This window comes from Panthera pardus, unplaced genomic scaffold, assembly GCF_024362965.1.
Source record: "Panthera pardus isolate Hobbes unplaced genomic scaffold, ASM2436296v1 HiC_scaffold_13, whole genome shotgun sequence".
NCBI lineage: Eukaryota > Metazoa > Chordata > Mammalia > Carnivora > Felidae > Panthera > Panthera pardus.
This window is the reverse complement of record NW_026526688.1, coordinates 130,307,582-130,325,976: the sequence shown is the minus strand read 5'-3', so window position 1 is coordinate 130,325,976 and position 18,395 is coordinate 130,307,582. Positions and strand designations below refer to the sequence as shown.

Sequence of the window (18,395 nt, the reverse complement as noted above, 5' to 3'; positions counted from 1 at the left end):
GGGTCTCAAGATTACATGTCTTTATAAATAATGTATCACGACCCCTGTTCTTCCATCAATTCAGGCAAGGAACTCATCTGCTTCCCTAAATCCTGCTAGAATAATCTCTTTGAAATGTATTCTCCTTTACTATAGTAATAGTTCCTGTTATCATGCTAATTTGGCATCTCTCTCTTTTTCCTAGGAGATTATCTATACAGTTCTTTTTTAAAATATTTATTTTAATTCAAGTTAGTTAATATATAGTGCAGTGTGGGTTTCAGGTGTAGAACCCAGTGATTCTTCGCTTACATATGATCTAATCAGGGGCCATCTATCTCTGTTTACATTTCATCTTTAGGGTCAAATCATTGTGAGTAGTGACCTTCACCTAAAGGTAGATATTTCTGATATAAGCAATGATTTTTTTGGATTATTTTTTTGTTTATTTTTTGAACAGAGCTTCATGTACTCAGTGTGGCTAAATTATATGCAAATTTAATGATTTGCGAATTAAACATATCCAATCAATTATATTATTTCTGACTCTTTCTATCTTCTGCTGACAGTCTCATTCTCTTCTCTGTGATTGATCACTTACTTGGCCCTGATCATTCAGTTTTTGAATTTATCTCATGTTGCCCTCACTGACCCTGGGGCTGAGGTGTCCCTGTTCATGTTGTGGTAGTGATTTATCTGTTAAAAATGCTTCCATTAGTTTCCCATTCATTTAAGGAAAACAGTAAAACATTTTAGAAATTCATTTAAGAATAACTTCTACCATAAAGTAAAATAATGTTGAGGTGTAAATTGCATGGCTTTGTAAAGAAAGAGTCTGGACTGGAGGGCTTTCCAGCTGAGCCCTGACCACCCAACAGGTGTGTGCCTCATTTAAATCTGTGAAAAAAAAATGACATAATTAGATTGTTTTAGAAACTTTTTCAAGCTATTATTTTATTTAATTTTAGTAAAAGTTGACCAATGCTCTTTGATATGTTTTCAGATAATTTATTTTCTGCCATTCATCACTTTCTTAATGTTGACAAATTCTTACTTAGAGAATACTTGATTTCTCTGAATTTTCATTCTTCCATTTCAACATGTATTGTAGATTTTCTTTTCAGCATGGTCACTTAGGCTGTATTGGGTTATTTTCTGAAATCTTTTCTGAGAAAGAACAGAGCTGGGACCAGATTTATTTCATCAACATTCCTCATGAACATTTCAAATATTGATCATTCTTTTTAAATTCCAATAATAATGTATACTTAGGGGAGGTTCACCATAAGGGATTGGAAACCTGATATCAATTTATATATCTTCCCCCCAAAATATTTTTAGGTGATTTTTAAAATGGAGTGATTCAGCCAGATCTTGACAAGTAGCTCATTTTTATAATCTCTTTATGTGGTGCTCCATCTTGTACCACTTGCATCAGAAAAGGAAGAAACTAGAAATTTACTCAGTAGCAGGCAGAGTGCCATTTCTTTCTGATGTTGCACCTTCTCATACTGAAAATAATTATTATCTGTGTTTCAGCTCATGCTACTAGTAAGTGACAGAGCTTGGATTTGAATCCAATTTTTCTTTTTCTTACTTATTGCATGTGTGGGTAAGTATTTTTTCTTTAGTTTTATAAACCAAACATCACCAATTTGGGGAGAAAGACAAAGGATACTTAGGACTATCTAGTATGTGGGCCATCAGGTGACTCTTCATCTTTGACTTATAGTGAAAAAAATATGAGAGGTATGCAAATTCTAGGCAAGTATTTTAAAAATGATGGGAAAGAAAAAGGTGAAGAGGATTTTGTTTTGTTTTATTTGCACCGACAGACATGCCTATTTGTGTATATGGTAATGAGTTTCTACGATGATTGCTTTAAAACCCTGCATGGTCTTTTTATGCCTTGAATCATGGAAGAAAGTGTGTGTGTGTGTGTGTGTGTGTGTATACACTTTTTTTTCAGTATGTCTTATTTCTTCAGTGTTTTTTACTTTTACTCTGTTTTAAATAGGTAACATTAGCAATGCATATATCCCCTTTAACTAGAAATTGTGTTTTTCTGAACCATGCCAAATAAGATTCATCTTTAACGTAATTCAGAATAGATCTACCATATGACGCTGTACTCTCTTAAGGGTAATGATAGTGTTTGCTCAAGTTGTAGAGATCACTGAATAAAATACATTCTGGGAACTTTTTGTTAAATCCTGGTGTTAAAGAGCAAAGGATACCGTTTCTTCAGTTGAGGTCAAACTGAGTCTCACATCATGTCCAGTGGGCCTGTATCTGCATCCAGTAGGTGGTATTGGGTATAGTAGTCTAATGTTTTGTTTGTATAGGTTTAATGATATTAGATGCACTCTTATATGACAAATTTGTTTTCCCAAATAAAATAATGTTGATCATAGTAAGGCCCCTGGCAGATGGGCAGGTCTAGTTCAACCTGTGTATTATTTTGGCATCTGTTACGACTTGAGGTGATATGTCTTCTGAACCAAGAAATAGAGGAGAATTGAGAAAATATGTTTATTTTATCTCATTTGAAAATTTATAAAAATACATGAAAATATATACAGGTTTTATTAAGAAAGGATAATTGCTCTACTAAAATTATAAAAATAATATTAACATGTTGCAGTGTAACATTTGTCTTTCATTAATAGTTGTTATGATATATTGTTTTCTTCAACTTGTTCAGCATTGTGCTTCCATAACACTTTTAGATGTTAGCAAATTAAAAAAAAAATTTCTTAACGTTTATTCATTTTTGAGAGACAGAGAGAGACAGAGCATGAACTGGGAAAGGGCAGTGAGAGAGGGAGACACAGAATTCGAAGCAGGCTCCAGACTCCAAGCTGTCAGCACAGAGCTTGACTTGGGGCTCGAACTCATGAACCACGAGATCATGACCTGAGCCTAAGTTGGACGCTCAACCGACTGAGCCACCGAGGCGCCCCTGATGTTAGCAAATTTTAGATTATTGAATGATTTTACAGTTGGAAAGCCTTTCAATTAACTTACGAATTTCTAAAAGTTGTAATTTAATAAAATTAACTTCAAAATTACAGCATTTGTTTATGGTAGTGGGCAGAAAATATGTTTATTTACGTTTGAAATATTGATGTATTCAAGTTAAAACTTTGTCCCTGAAATCCATTTGCTCTATTGGTACTAATTGTGTATTACATTAGACACTGGGGTCTCAAAGCAAAGCATAGATGGCCTTTGTCACAAAGAAACTTAAGGTAAAATAGTAAAGCCAGGTAAACAGATGTTAACTTGTAAGGTAATACTGCAGGATACGTAAAGGAATAGTATTACATCCCAAATGGAAGAGGATGGGGAAAGGGTCAGGGATGGCCTCCTGGAAAAGACAGTGTCATAGAAATATTCCTAAATATTTCAAATCAGAGTTACAGGAGGGGCATCCCAAGCAGGCGGTCCTACATCTGCAGTTTCCCAGAAGATGAACGTGAACAGAAAATGGCAAGTAGTAATCAGTCCAAATAGAGAATTAAATAGGAAGGGGATAATGAATCTGGTGATATAGAGAGCATCTGGACATTGAAGAGTCTCTCTGAAGAATATGGGTAATTCCAACCTATAGATATTTTATCTTTCTCTTTTTTAGCTGGAAAGCTCTCAGTAGGAAATCAAGACCTTCATTTAAAAGACTATCAGTAGACAAAGTGAAATCTAAAGGATTTTTATCTCCAGTAGATTTTATATCTACTTTGTGTCATCTCATTCAATGTACAAATATCTCTTAGTATCTATGATGTTTTTACTTCAATTAGGTTAAGTGTATTAGTAGCCTAAATGTATTATTTGTACCCAATAAAAGTCTTGTTTTCATTAAGCACTTAGAAAGACAGGAGTGACTACTGTAAATTTTTTTCTGAAATTTTTACTAGTTAAATCCTTTGAATACTTATTAAAGAGAGATTGAGTCACTATTTTTAAATGCTGACACAAAAGCAAGAAATAATAAAAAAGGCCAATTAATATTTCAATATACATAAATACTGAAAAAATACAATAGTAATGGTAAATATCTTGACATAAATGCATTGATAACCATAGGTGCACCACCAGCTGCAAATCGTAATGGTTGATAATACTCTAATTATAGCAAAACTCTTCACTAAGCATTAAATGGAAATCTTGCATATAAATGAAAAATCACATCTAAGAATGATGTTAATTAAAGCATTAGTAAGAGTGAAATCATGAAAAATTGTATTATTTTTTGTATCCACTTTGGAAATCAGATATTGGTTAAATTAGATTTAACCTGGGAGGAAAATTAGACTTGTTTATGTATGTATGTATGTATGTATGTATGTATGTATGTATGTATGTATGTATTCATTCATTCATTCATTTTAGAGAGAGAGAGAGAGAGAGAGCAAGTTGGGGAGCAGGGCAGAGGAAGAAAGAGAGAGAATCTCAGGCTTTTGCTCAGTGCTGAGCCTAACGTGAGGCTCAATCCCACAACCTTGGATCATGATCTGAGCTGAAATCAAAAGTCAGCTGCTCAACTGACTGAGCCACCCAGGTCCCCCCAAATAAGATATTTCTAATTTGTGAGACTTTAAGACCTAAAATGTCTTTGTTTGTATTTTAAACTTTCTTCTCCCAAAGATTTACAAGTATATGCAAATATTTTGGGAGTGTTTTACACATAGTTTGATTTAAATTCAAATTTAGTGAATTCATCATCTAATAAAAATCATCTAATACAAATCTGTTAGATTTTATATCATTTAGGACAAAATATTAAATATTTTTGAATGCATATCTGAAAGAGAAAATATTTTTAATTTTATATACTTCTTCAGGGCCATGAAAGTATTTTACTTGATCATTCTCGTAATGTATCTGTTAATAATAATAAAATAGAGTCTGGTCACTTTATGTAGTATTTGTTATTGTTCAGTTAGGTAGTTTTGGTTGCAAAAACCAAAATGAAACAGTCTGATTAAAATTTGACAGAGGGGATGTATACATTACAGTTAAGGAATTATGTGAAATACAGAAACTAAAAACAGAAACCAAGTCACGGCGCATTATGAAAACCAGTGAAAAATAGCAGGCATCAGAATAGCCAGGTTGACTCTACAACTAAGAATCTCTGAAATGGAAGCAGAGCTGGACCTTCAGCAGCACAAGTTTTGGCTCTTTACTGAAAGCAGTCTCTGTCATGCTGATTATGAGCTGATCCTGTGGTTATATAAGGATTAGTTTCTTGCTTTACTCTTTATTGGCTCAATGACAGAAAGTTACCTTTCTGTTGTAAAATGACCATGGAAATATTATCTACTTCTACAGTTAGAAGTATTAAAAGAGATAATCTATGTCAGAAAAGTATTTGGGACATCATGGTTGATGAACTATATAGTTGCCACCTTCACTTTTTCTTCCTTCTTTTTCTTCATCATCAGCACGTTGATGTTAATATGGTTCATAAATTTTCTATGCTTCTGCTGCTGTCACTATGTATTTTCACTCGTGTCAACATTACCAGTTGAATTAATTTTCACTGGAGTCTTTTCTTCAATTCATAGTTGTGGTTTCCTCATAACCTAATTTTGTTTATAACTCTACACTGTATCCTTCCTCATTTAGTTTCATCTATCAATGCCCTGATTACCTCTAAAAGTCCCAAAATCAAACTCCAAGGAGAAGAGTACTTCCTAATTGTTTTTTCTTTGAATGAAGATTCTAGTGTCAGATCATACCTTAGTCTGATCTGTGATTCTGTTAAGCTCAGGTGAATAACTTCTCAAGTCTTGTGATATATCTGTTTCTGGTCAAGAGAGGCAGTAGTGGGGCATATTACCCACAGGGCAATGATTATGGCTGTCACAAGACTACTGCATCTAAATATGTAGACATAAAAAGTTAGGATTAAACAATTTACCAAATTATAGAACCAGTGGGAGTAGTAAGGCTGGGTCTTGAATAGTGATCTTGTGTTTCTCAACCCAACAATCTTTTGCATAGACTAAATATTCTTGGTAATCTTGACATTGCTGAGCCATTATAAAATCATTGTGCAAATCACTGGATAGTTTTGCTACTTATAAATTAAAAAAAAAATCCTCATCAGAATTTTATTATCATTTTAGTATGAGCCAAGTTCTAGTCCATGTCCTGAAAAACAGTGTTTTGTTTTAAAATGTCTTATTTATAATTGATTTCTTTTGTTGTGTTCTTTTTGTTTTACCTTTTTTAGGCTGCTAAATTGGCTGTCACAGCTCAAGCCTTGGAGTCCCAATGGGGGACTCAGGATCAAGACGATCTACCCTGGTCTCCCGGTTGCCAATATTCAGAAGAAGTATTAGCAGAAGACATGATTCTCTTCCTTCTTCGCCCTCCTCCAGTAATACAGTTGGTGTCCACAGTTCCTCTCCTTCCAGCACGAATTCAAGCTCAGGTAGTACAGGTAAACGCAGGAGCATATTCCGTACTCCTTCCATTAGTTTCCACCATAAGAAAGGAGGTGAACCTAAGCAAGACACTACCAACCAGAACCTTAGTATTTCAAATGGTGCTCAATCTGGTCATAGCAGTATACAGAAACTGAGTTTGGAAGAACATATTAAAACCAGGGGAAGACATTCTGTTGGTTTTAGTAGTTCACGAAATAAGAAAATAACGAGATCCTTGACAGAAGATTTTGAAAAGGAAAAGGAGCACTCAACTAATAAGAATGTCTTTATAAATTGCCTAAGTTCTGGCAAAAGTGAAGGGGATGATTCTGGATTCACAGAAGAACAAACTCGCCGTTCTGTTAAGCAGTCAACAAAGAAGCTACTCACTAAATCTTTTTCATCTCACTATAAATTTTCTAAGCCAGTTCCACAGAGCCAATCCATTTCATTGGTACAACAGTCTGGATTCTCATTGGAAATTACACAGTACCAGGAGAGAGAACCTGTATTAGTAAGAGCTTCTCCATCTTGTTCTGTGGATGTAACAGAACGGGCAGGAAGCTCTTTACAATCACCCCTGCTTTCTGCTGATCTTACAACAGCTCAGACACCTTCAGAGTTCTTAGCCTTGACTGAAGATTCTGTGTCTGAAGCAGATGCATTTCCTAAAAGTGGAAGCATGGCATCCCACTGTGAGAACTTTGGCCACAATGATTCTACCTCTCAGATCTCTCCCAATCCTGCTGCTGTTACAAAGACAACAATAGACCTTATGGGAACTGTTCCCTGTGCAATTATGTCTCCTGGGAAATACAGGTTAGAAGGCCGATGTAGCACTGAATCTAATTCCTTACTAGAAACCTCTGCTGCTAATCAGAAGGAAGTGTTATTGCAAATCACTGAACTACCTGTTATGAATGGGAACAAGTCAGAGACTCATCTATCAGGAGATATGCAAAGAGAAGAACATAAGGTAGTACAAAATGGTGAAACAATGTTGGCAACAAGCTCTCCGAGGAAACTTGGATTTTATGAGCAACATAAAGCAATAAGTGATCGTGTTAAAGGGATTCATCCTATTTCAGATTCAAGGATAATACCCTCTTCTGGTGATCATCATATTTTTAACAAAACATCATATGGATACGAATCAAATCCTGCCAAAGGTATGCTGATTTTCTTTGTATGATAAACATGATTTATAATTTCATTCTAGTTTATTTAATCTTCTTATTTCATCCCATGAATAGAAACCACATTTCCTTATTTTTCATTCTCTAGTTTTTTTTTTCTGATTTATAATTTATTTTAAATCTTTTCTCTACTTGATTTTAAATTTCATACTATGGTAACAATGTAATTCAGCAATACTACTCATTTTTCTTAGTTGTGTTGCCAAGATTCTGGCCCTCAGAAGAGAGGGGAAAGAAATTATTTGTATTTGAGATGTGGCTTTGTGTAAAAGGATTCTCTTTTTTAAGGTAAATGAGTCTTGGTATTTCTTAGTCAGTAAAATGAGTATATTCCAGCCAAAATCACCCTGAAAGAAATTTTCTATAATTTAAATTCTATTTCTTATTTTACCAAAACTGTCTTTATTAAGTAGGATCCACGTTTCAGCACAAATAGTCTCTATGTCTAATTACAATAGACTTGCAGGCTTTAAAAGTACTGTTCTTGGAGCTTGGTTTTAAACTTGTGTCTGTCATTAACTACCTGTGTAACCTTGGGTACCTTCTCTTTGCTTTCTATAAAGGGGGAATGGGTGCTTGAATTACTCTAGTATGTCATTATGTTATTTAACAGAAAATTTTGTTATTTAATATAAATTTCAGTTAAGAAAACTGTTGAATTCTTACCACGTACTGGGCTGTATTTGACGTACCACTGCTGCTGCCTTTGCTGCTTCTGCTACTACTGTTACTGTCAACTAGTTCTCCCAACATTGAATGTTTATTGTGTCTCGTTTCCCATTTTGTGCTTTTTGGATACATTATTCATTGAATTCTCAGATGGTTGAAATCACTACTATTATAGTAACCCATTTTACAGTCAAGATATTTGGAACACAAATAGGCTAAGTAATGTGTCCAAAGTCACAAAGTTAGTACATAATTGTTTGGGATACAAACCTTATGAGATAGACATTTACACGTTCCATTTTACAAATGCAAAAACCGACCAAGGATCATATAGCTGTTAAGTAGCACAAGTTACAACTATCTCAGTTCAAAGCTCAGGCTCTTAGTGACTAGGCTTAGTGACATCATGACCCCAGCTCTTTCCAAACCGTTAAGGATAACACTAAAATATTATATACAACTTATAATAAGTTAAATTATAGAGTATCAAGCATCGTAAGATTATATGATTAATCCAGCTAGTCCCTCCATGAATATAACAATTTAAAAATTTTAAATGCCTGAGTGAATTATTTAGCTGTATAATTGTATAACTTAATATTTTTCACATTTGATACATCATCACTTTTATGCATCTGCCTAGTTTTTTATGTTTTGATCTTGGTGACCTTGTCTGTACTTATAACTTTAGTTGTATCTGCTTATTTCTTTAATTATAATATAATGAGAAGAACAATGATGATGATATCGATGATGCTCACCCTTTTTGTACACTTAATATGTGCCAAAAAAAATGTGTTGAGCAATTTGTATTCATTATTTCATTTAATCTTTCTTTAAATTTACTTTTCATTTATTTAAAGAAATTTTAATTCCGGTATAGTTAATACACAATGTTATATGAGATTCAAGGATACAATATAGTGATTCATGAATTCCATATCTTACTCAGTGCTCATCAAGATAAGTGTCATTTAATCTTAACTAAAAGTTTATATGGCAGTTATTAATAATTTAGGATTAAATTAAATAACTATGAAATCACATTGTCAGTAAATGGTGGATCTCAAATTGGAATCTAGGCAGTCTTTTTTTAAAGAAATGGAATACAAAAAGGGTAGAAATGTACTTACCTTGATTATATCTAATTCTTATTTAGAAACGATCATTTGCTTCAATGTCAAATTGAATACTATATATATTTATCTCTGTGGAGATATCTTGCTATTAATCTGTTCACGAAGATCCTAATCATGAGCCATTTACCACATTAGAGTAATTTCAATGAATTTGATAATATGTTGCCTGTTCTTGGGACATTAGCTATTTATTCAGGTTATCTACAACTTGTAAAATAGAGACGGATAGGCAAACAAGCTGGTAATGTGGATAAGGAAAAAATAATAGAATTCAGTTCTTCATTTTGTGGAGATATTCATGTGCCATTCAGAAGGATTTTATAATTTGGAAGTTTAACATTTGAAAACCAGTTATGTAGATGTATTTTATATAAGAAAGAGTTGCTATGTGCACTAAACTCCATAATACTGAATTTATTCTGCATTTGTTATGAAACATATCTAGGCTAGTATTTAATATATATCTGAATGTATGAGATATGTAGTCATATCAAAAATAATAATATAGGGATACCTGGGTGGCTCATCCAGTTGAGCGTCCAACTTCAGCTCAGGTCATGATCTTGCGGCTGGTGAGTTCCAGCCCCGTATTGGGCTCTCTGCTGTTGGTGCAGAGCCCGCCTCAAATCCTGTCTCCCTTTCTCCTTTCTCTCTCTCTGTCTGTCTCTGTCTCTCAAAAATAAATAAACAAACAGAAAAAAATGTAAAGTTGAGCACTCTGGCATTTTAATTTTTATTCATTAGCTTAAAAAGTTATTTAAAAAGAACTGTTATATTTGGCCTAATAGGTTCTTGCAACCACTTTTTCTTTTCCCTTTTTCATTTTTTTCATGTTTGTATTTATGTATGTATATATGTATGTATTTAGCAAAAGCAGGGTAGGGACAGAGAGAGAGGGAGAGAGAGAATCCTAAGCAGGCTCTGCATTGACAGGGCAGAGCCCAAGGTGGGGGTCATGAAACCATGACCTGAGCCGAAATCAAGAGTTGGATGCTTAACCTACTAAGCCACCCACGGGCTCCAATTGCAACCACTTTTCTACTTTGCATTTCAATCAGTTCAACTGTTTAAAACAATTTTTTTGTTTAAGAATCCACATGTAACTGATACCATAGAGTGTTTGTCTTCCTCTATCTGGCTTATTTTGCTTAGCTTAATGCCCTGCAGTTGTACCCATGTTGTCACAAATGACACTATTTCCTTCTTTTTAAGGGCTGAATAGTATCCCTTTATATTTACATATCACATCTTCTTGTCTCTTCATCATTGATGGGACACTTAGATTGTTTACATATCTTGGCTATTGTGCATAATGTTGCTATAAACATGGGCATACAGATAGCTCTCTGAGATAATGATTTCATTTCCTTTGAATATATACCCATAAATGGAATTCCTAGATCACATGGTAACTCTATTTAATTTCATGAAGAAACTACATACTTTTTTTCATAGTGACTGTACCAGTTTACATTCCTACCATCAGTGTATAAAGGTGCCCTTTTCTCTACACTTTCCACAACACTTGTTTGAATTTTTGCTAATAGCTACCCTGACCGGTGTGATATAATATCTCATGTGGTTTTGATTTGCATTCCCTTATAATTAGTGATGTTGAGCACCTTTTCATGTACCTCTTGGCTATTTTGTATGTCTTTTTGGAAAAAAAAAATGTTTAGTCTACTTGCTCATTTTTAAATTGGATTATTGTTATTTTCTATTGAGTTGTATGAGTTCCTTGTATATTTTGGATATTAACCTCTCAGAGGATATGATATTTGAAAATATTTTCTCCCATTCCATAATTTGCCTTTTCATTTTGTAGATTATTTACTTTCCTGTACAGAAGCTTTTTGCTTTGGAATAGTTCTATTTGTTATTTTTTGCTTTTATTGGTTTTGCTTTTGGTGTGAAATCCGAAAAGTCATTGCCAAGACTAATGTCAAGGAGCATTACCCGCTGTTTTGTTTTATTTTGTTTTGTTTTCCTAGAATTTTACATTTTCAGGTGTTATGTTCAAATATTTAAATCATTTTGAGGGTTTTTGTTTTTGTATACTGTAAGATGGGGGTCTCTGTTTATTCTTTTGCATGTGCTTATTCAGTTTCTCCAGCACCATTTACTGAAGAGACTATCCTTTCTGCATTTCATACTCATGAGTCTTTTGTCAAAAATTAATTGCTCATATATGATGCTTTTATTTCTGGGCTCTTTATTCTGTCCCATTGATCTGTGTGTCTGTCTTTATGCAAATACCATACTGTTTTGATTACTACAGCTTTGTGGTATAGTTTGTAATCAGGAAATGTGACACCTCCAGCTTTATGCTTTCTCAAGATTGCTTCAGCTATTTGGGGTCTTTTGTGGTTCTTTATACAATGGTTTTCTGTATTTTCATGAAAAATGCCATTATAATTTTGATAGAGATTGAATTGAATCTGTGGATTGCTTTGAGTAGTATGGAAATTTTAAGGACATTAATTCTTCAATCTATGAACATAGAATATCTTTCCATTTATTTGTGTCTCAACTTGTTTCATCAGTGTCTTACAGTTTTCAGTGTAAGAGATCTTTCACTCTGTGGCTAAATTTATTTCTAAGTATTTTATCCTTTTTGATGCTATTGTAAATAAGATTGTTTTCTTAATTTCATTTTCTGATAGTTCACTGTAGTTTGCATTTTTTTTTTATAAATTTTTTTTTTTTCAACGTTTTTTTTTTTTTTATTTATTTTTGGGACAGAGAGAGACAGAGCATGAACGGGGGAGGGGCAGAGAGAGAGGGAGACACAGAATCGGAAACAGGCTCCAGGCTCCGAGCCATCAGCCCAGAGCCTGACGCGGGGCTCGAACTCACGGACCGTGAGATCGTGACCTGGCTGAAGTCGGACGCTTAACCGACTGCGCCACCCAGGCGCCCCTGTAGTTTGCATTTTTAAGTATGGTGGGCAGAGTATTAATCAAGGTAACATATTAGCAAAGAGTTGAAGATGATTTGGGAGAAGGATGTACAAATACTTAAGAGAAGTATAACTGTGCAAAGACTATGTGGTAAAGGCCACTTTGGTACTGGAGTGTGCCTGCAGTGTTCTAGCAATGGCAAGAGGTCCAGAGTAGCATAAACAGAGTGAAGGAGGAGGGTGCAGCAGAAGATGAAGTTAGAAAAGTGAACAGATGAACATGGGGAGGCCCTTAAATGAAGGGATAGAGTAGGGTTATCATAAGGAAACTGATAGGACATTGGTTAAACATAGCTCTATGACTAGGGGAATGCTCATGATCAATGTTACTTATGTCTTCAGTGTATCATTCTGGTTACCATGTGGAAAGAAGGCTGTGGTTTTTGTGGGGGAGAGTCAGGTAGGAATAGGCAAAGGAAGGAGACTGTTCAGTATTATAGTAACCCAAGCTAGGGTTGATGGGAGTTTGGTCCAGGATGTTAGTGGGGAAGGTAGGAAGTAATCAGATTCTGTATACAATTTGAGGGTAATAAAGACAGGATTTGCTTATGTGATTTATATGAAGTATGGAGAAGCCAAGGATGGCTGCAGAGGTTTTGAGCTTCAAAATCATTATGTGATTAAGTAAACTAAACTTACCACTATTAATTTAAAACTTCTTTCTATGATAGAGAATTTTTGAATGACACTAAGAGTTTCTTATTTGCTTTAAATAGAACATTTGTAAAAACTACAGTTAAGCGTTTGTATTAATATTTATTTATTTATTTATTTATTTGTTTGTTTGTTTGTTTGTTTATTTTAATAGTTCTTGCCAGTAGCTTCAGTCCATATCGTGAAGGGAGATTTATAGAGAGGCGATTGCGATCCTCATCTGAAGGAACTGCAGGGAGTAGCAGAATGATTTTGAAACCAAAAGATGGAAATGTAGAAGAAGTGAACAGTCTAAGAAAGCAAAGAGCAGGTTCATCATCTTCAAAAATGAACAGCATGGTAAGTATACACATATACTTGCATTTATTAAAATAGTTATGTACAGGACTGGGATATTCCTGCCTTTTGCAATATGAAAACAGACTGAAGAATAGACATTTCATAACTTGAAGAAAAAATCTATCTCCTTAGTTGATATCCCAAGTTAAAGAGGCTATGTTTGCACTCGAAACTCTTATGGGTCTTGACACATAATAGCACACCATGATAGTTGCCCTCAATTCCTGTCTTCCTTGCTTCCATAGAAAGTTTGATACTCTGTGTTCTAGATCAAGACCCTGGGATATGCAAGCTAAGAAAAAAGCTGATCATGAGGGTACCCTTTGATAACCATTATTTCACACCATCTCTCTACCCTATAGCCACTCTAAAAAATGTCCTTTTATATTCTGCCATTATGCCAGTACCACCCATTGACTCTTCAGGGATCCTACTCTGCTTGACGTTTTACAGTTGCCCATCCACACAGGATGAGGAGCTTTTGGGGTCAAGGCAAAATGCCCATCCAAAGCTTTGACACATTCTGAATAACAGATTCCAGATTTCTGGTTCAAACTGCACGAGCCTGCTGGTGAAGGGTAAGGTAGCATGTCTATAGGGGAGTCGTTTCTGAGCTTGCACTTGAGGGCTGTGGTGTCTTAGAGGCATGTGTGTGATGCTCATTCGCAGTGAAAGATAAAGCCAGGGTGGGAAATTGATGAGTGGACTGCAAGAGGTCTAGGGGGCCTCAGGTCTCACAAATATTGGGGTGGTATTGCCTTTTTGAGTTCTCTTGTTCATTTCCTCACAGATGTATGCTTTTCCAGCAGCGTTTTTGATTCCTGGTATTTAACAGTGCTTCTTTGAAACGATATGTCTACCTGTGTACCTGCTTACCTACTTACCTATATCCCCTGTTCATGGATATGTGTGAAAAATGCTCAAAACTAAATTACTCATGTATTTTATCTCTGTGTATTTTAGATGATTTGGTTTCAAATGTAAATAGGTCATCCAGTTTTGACAATTGTATTGTGAAGAAGTCTTAAGTTACTGAGGTAACATTGAGTGATAGCCAAAACATTTCCTTGAAGTTAGAAGTTCTAACAATTAGATTAGGTTTGGCTATATCTTAATATTGGGCAAATCAGTAACTGCAAAACAACAAATGATAGTGGGATTTTTGTTTCTATCATACAATAGAATTTTGTGTATTTATATTTTTACATAGAGAATGGTGTTAAATTTCATCTTTTGGTGCATTGAAAATATTGTATTACTATTGCAGTTGCTATTGTTTAAGTGCAAGAACATGTTAAAAAAGATTTTGAGTTGATGCAGAATTAAAAATCATAGATAACTACTTATTATGAAACATTTCTCTTCACGAAATTCTTATTTTTCCTTCGTAAGATGTATTTATGTTAATAATTATGCAGTATGCATTGGACTTGCCCAGAGTTGGGCCTTTTACATATTCTTTGTAGCTCATGATTTTCATACTATATTTCAGTAATTCTCTTTGTAACATCACAAATTATTCTTCCCAATCCACAATCAAGATTTAATATTTAAAATGTCAGAACACAGAAATGCAGTTTTGTTCTTTCATTTGAGGCTTTTTACACTTTTCAAAAAGTGTCCCTGCAGTGGTACAGCTCTTCCACTAGATGGCAGAATTACATCATTGCCATGGTTGGGGAAAGGCTATCCTTGATAGAATAGAAACTCCATTAAAATATTGTACATGTTCACTGGATTTACAGATAACACTTGTTAAAATAAATACTGGTGATTGAATTTCTATATGAAACCTATCAAAATTGTTTTATTGCTTTACTTTTTTTTTTTTTTTAGATCTCACAACTACTATCTCATCCTTTAATTTTACAGTGTAATCATGAATTTAAAATGTGTAAAATATGTTGTTTAACTCATAGCAAAGAGAGCAAATGTTAGGACTCTTTAGGTAATCTTAGCTATATGTGAAACGAGTGGCCTTTTTCTGAAATTATAGCTTTATGTCTGACCGTGACACATTTTCTGTATTCCTCTTCTAAAACAATTCAAGCAAATGTATATATGTAGGAAAACATTCATTTTCAGTTATTCTTTACTTTTGGAGACATAATAATAGTAACATGTATTTTCAATATTTATTTGGACCAAAGTACTTCTCTTAATGCTTCATGTGTTTTATCACATCCAGTCCTCCCAATACTATCCACCAAATGATATTGTTATTATTATTATTATTTTTTAAATGTTTATTTATTTTTTGGAAAGAGGGAGGGAGAGAGAGAGAGACAGAGCACAAGTGGGGGAGGGTCAGGGAGAATGGGACACACAGAATCTGAAATAGGCTCCAGGCTAAGCTGTGAGCACAGAGCCCGACGTGGGGCTCAAGCTCATGAACCACAAGATCATGACCTGACCCAAAGTTTTATGGTTGCTTAACCCACTGAGCCACCCAGACACCCCCAAGTGATACTATTATTAATCACATTTTGTAAAGGAAAATAGAACTCTAAGAAGATAAGCAGTTTACCTCAAAATACAGATAGTAGGTGGCAGAGATAGGATTCAGATTTGGATTCTACCTAACTTTAAATCTTAAATGCTTTGGGGAGAATGTAATAAGTTTAAAATTATTATTTATTTTTTGCATTATTTATTTGTAATGAAGTTAAACACAGTTAAGATGGTCTGTGCTTGTTCTGGGTCTAGGCTATAATCTTCTGTAAGGGATACAAAAAAAAACAATTTAATGCTGATTCTGTACTTAAAATGTGTACTTCTTGATATACTGATGAATGGTATCAGTGTCTTTACTGAAAGGTAACTCATGTAGAAAGGAACATTGTTGAAAAAAAAGATGTTCATACTTAGAAGGGACTGGAGTATTTTGTCTAGTTGATGGGGATTTAAGTTTACCAGTAGGATATGGCTTGCTTTATTTATTAAGATGCCGAGAGTTTCTGAATGAACAAAGATACGCCCTAATAGGTTAGACCACAGTTCTAGTGATTTTGTATATTTTGGGGATATTTCAATCTGAAAGGGAAAGAGGAGGATGTATTAATTCTTTGAACCTCAGTGCCTCAGAAGAAATTGGAGTTGGCTTAAATTTATTACATGAAACCAGAATATATCTGGAAAAATTTGATAAGGATTCACATTTGTTAAATATTTTCAAACTGCTTTAAGTAAAGACTTTCCTTCATTTTCTCTATTATTTTCCTGATAGCTTTCTTAGGATGGCCCACATATTTAAAAAAATATTTTGTAGAAATAGGCCCTTTCTTTTTATGAACTTTTCTTCTAGACTGTGGTGTATAATTTTTTTTAAAGTTTTATTTATTCTTGAGAGAGAAAGAGAGCAGGAGCAAGGGAGGGGCAGAGCAAGAGAGGGACATAGAATCTGAAGCAGGCTCCAGGCTCTGGGCTGTCAACACAGAGCACTATGCGGGGCTGGAACTCACAAGCAGTGAGATCATGACCTGAGCCAAAGTCGGACGCTCAAGCTACTGAGCCACCCAGGCTCCCCTAGACTGTGGTATATAAATGAATAAATTTAAGGATTTGTCATTGTTTCTCCAACAGCTTCACACAGTGACATTTAACTCCATATGTAAGATCATCCTGCTCTATAAACAATTATTAATGTGAGGATAGATTCATATATAACGGACAACACAGAGGCTCTGACATCATTACAGGAAGGAAAGTGCTTGAGTGTATGAATAAGGATAAGCTATGATACATGATAGCAAATAACCTCCAAATCTTAGTGGCTTTATAATATGGATTTCTCACTCAGGCTACATGTTTGTTGTAGAAGGTTCAGGAAGTTCCATTTAATGTCTCATTCTATGTCCAGGCTGTTGAACTATTGCAAATATTGCCTTTTACCATGGCAAAAAGATCTCTGGAGGTCCTCATCCCAGTAATAAATGTTCTGACCTGTACAGACTCATTTCACCTTCTCTGACAAATTATTGACTAGATCTAATCACTTGGCCCCTCCTTGCCACAAAAGTCTCCAGGAAGTAGTCTCTTGCTTGTGTCTAGAAGGTGTTGACCCTGATATATTTGGTGGGCACTAAGGACTATCATATTCTCAAAAGATTTAGTGTACATCAGTTCTTTTAATTAACTGAGAATTCCTGCTTGCCTCCTCCCTCCCTTTTAATGGACTCTGATTTATGACTCACACTGTGTTGGTCACTGTGCTCAAAAAAGATTAAGACCTCTTTGAAAGTTAAAGATTGATTTGTAATTACAAGTTCTGTTTTTTGGATGTGCTCTCTTCCTGACTTATAGTCCTTGAGCTATATATCTAAATTAACTTGACTAAATTTCTGGGAACCTTAATAAATTTGGAAGTATTTATTTCTGTACATTAAAACGCTGGTTCAGAAAGTTGCATTGTCTTTAGATAACTTGGCAAATGCATCACAACATTGCCCCGAACTGTTTGTGCTAAGGGATTCTGCCAGCATTCATTTATGGCTAGTTTTACTCTGATAGCATACTTTTTCTCATATGCAGTTTGGCATCCTGTTTGTTTTTGTAGGAACTGGGAATGGCAAAGTAAAAACAAAGCAAAAAATAATCTGTAGGACTTTTTTGGTAGAAGAACAGACCATATTTACCTTTGAGGGAAGAAATAGTTACTTGCAGATTATTAGCTTCTCATATCCTATTTTAATTCTTGGCGTGTTAAAATCCAGAATTTAGGTATTACTGACAATAGCTAAGTAATCTCAGACGAATTAAGCCCCATATTAACTAGCGAAACACTTAACTATGAATCCACTTTTTTTGGGGGGGGGCAACTGTTCTTTCCTTTATTAGCTTATCCTTCATTCATTCATTTACTTATCTATTCTTTTACAGTTTCTTTAAATAAATATTTATTGAGAGCCTACTCTGAAGATACAAAGATGAAAGAGAGGCCTGGAAGATAGAGTTCCAGATTAGGAGACATTGACATGATCTTGTCAATGTAACAGATTTAATAATTCTGACTATTTTATAA

The 18,395-nt window shown here is 34.6% G+C and overlaps 1 protein-coding gene across 4 annotated transcripts in view; it reads left to right on the top strand.

Annotated features, from left to right (window-relative positions):
• CCSER1 (coiled-coil serine rich protein 1) overlaps positions 1–18,395 on the top strand; it is a 1,274,715-nt gene that overhangs the window by 134,773 nt on the left and 1,121,547 nt on the right. For all 4 annotated transcript variants that reach the window (XM_019464289.2, XM_019464296.2, XM_019464304.2 and 1 more), the window contains exons 2-3: positions 6,224–7,588; positions 13,191–13,375. In XM_019464289.2, coding sequence (XP_019319834.1) covers positions 6,265–7,588; positions 13,191–13,375 — 1,509 coding nt within the window. In that variant the 5' untranslated portion in view covers positions 6,224–6,264. The remainder of the gene's footprint in view (positions 1–6,223; positions 7,589–13,190; positions 13,376–18,395) is intronic.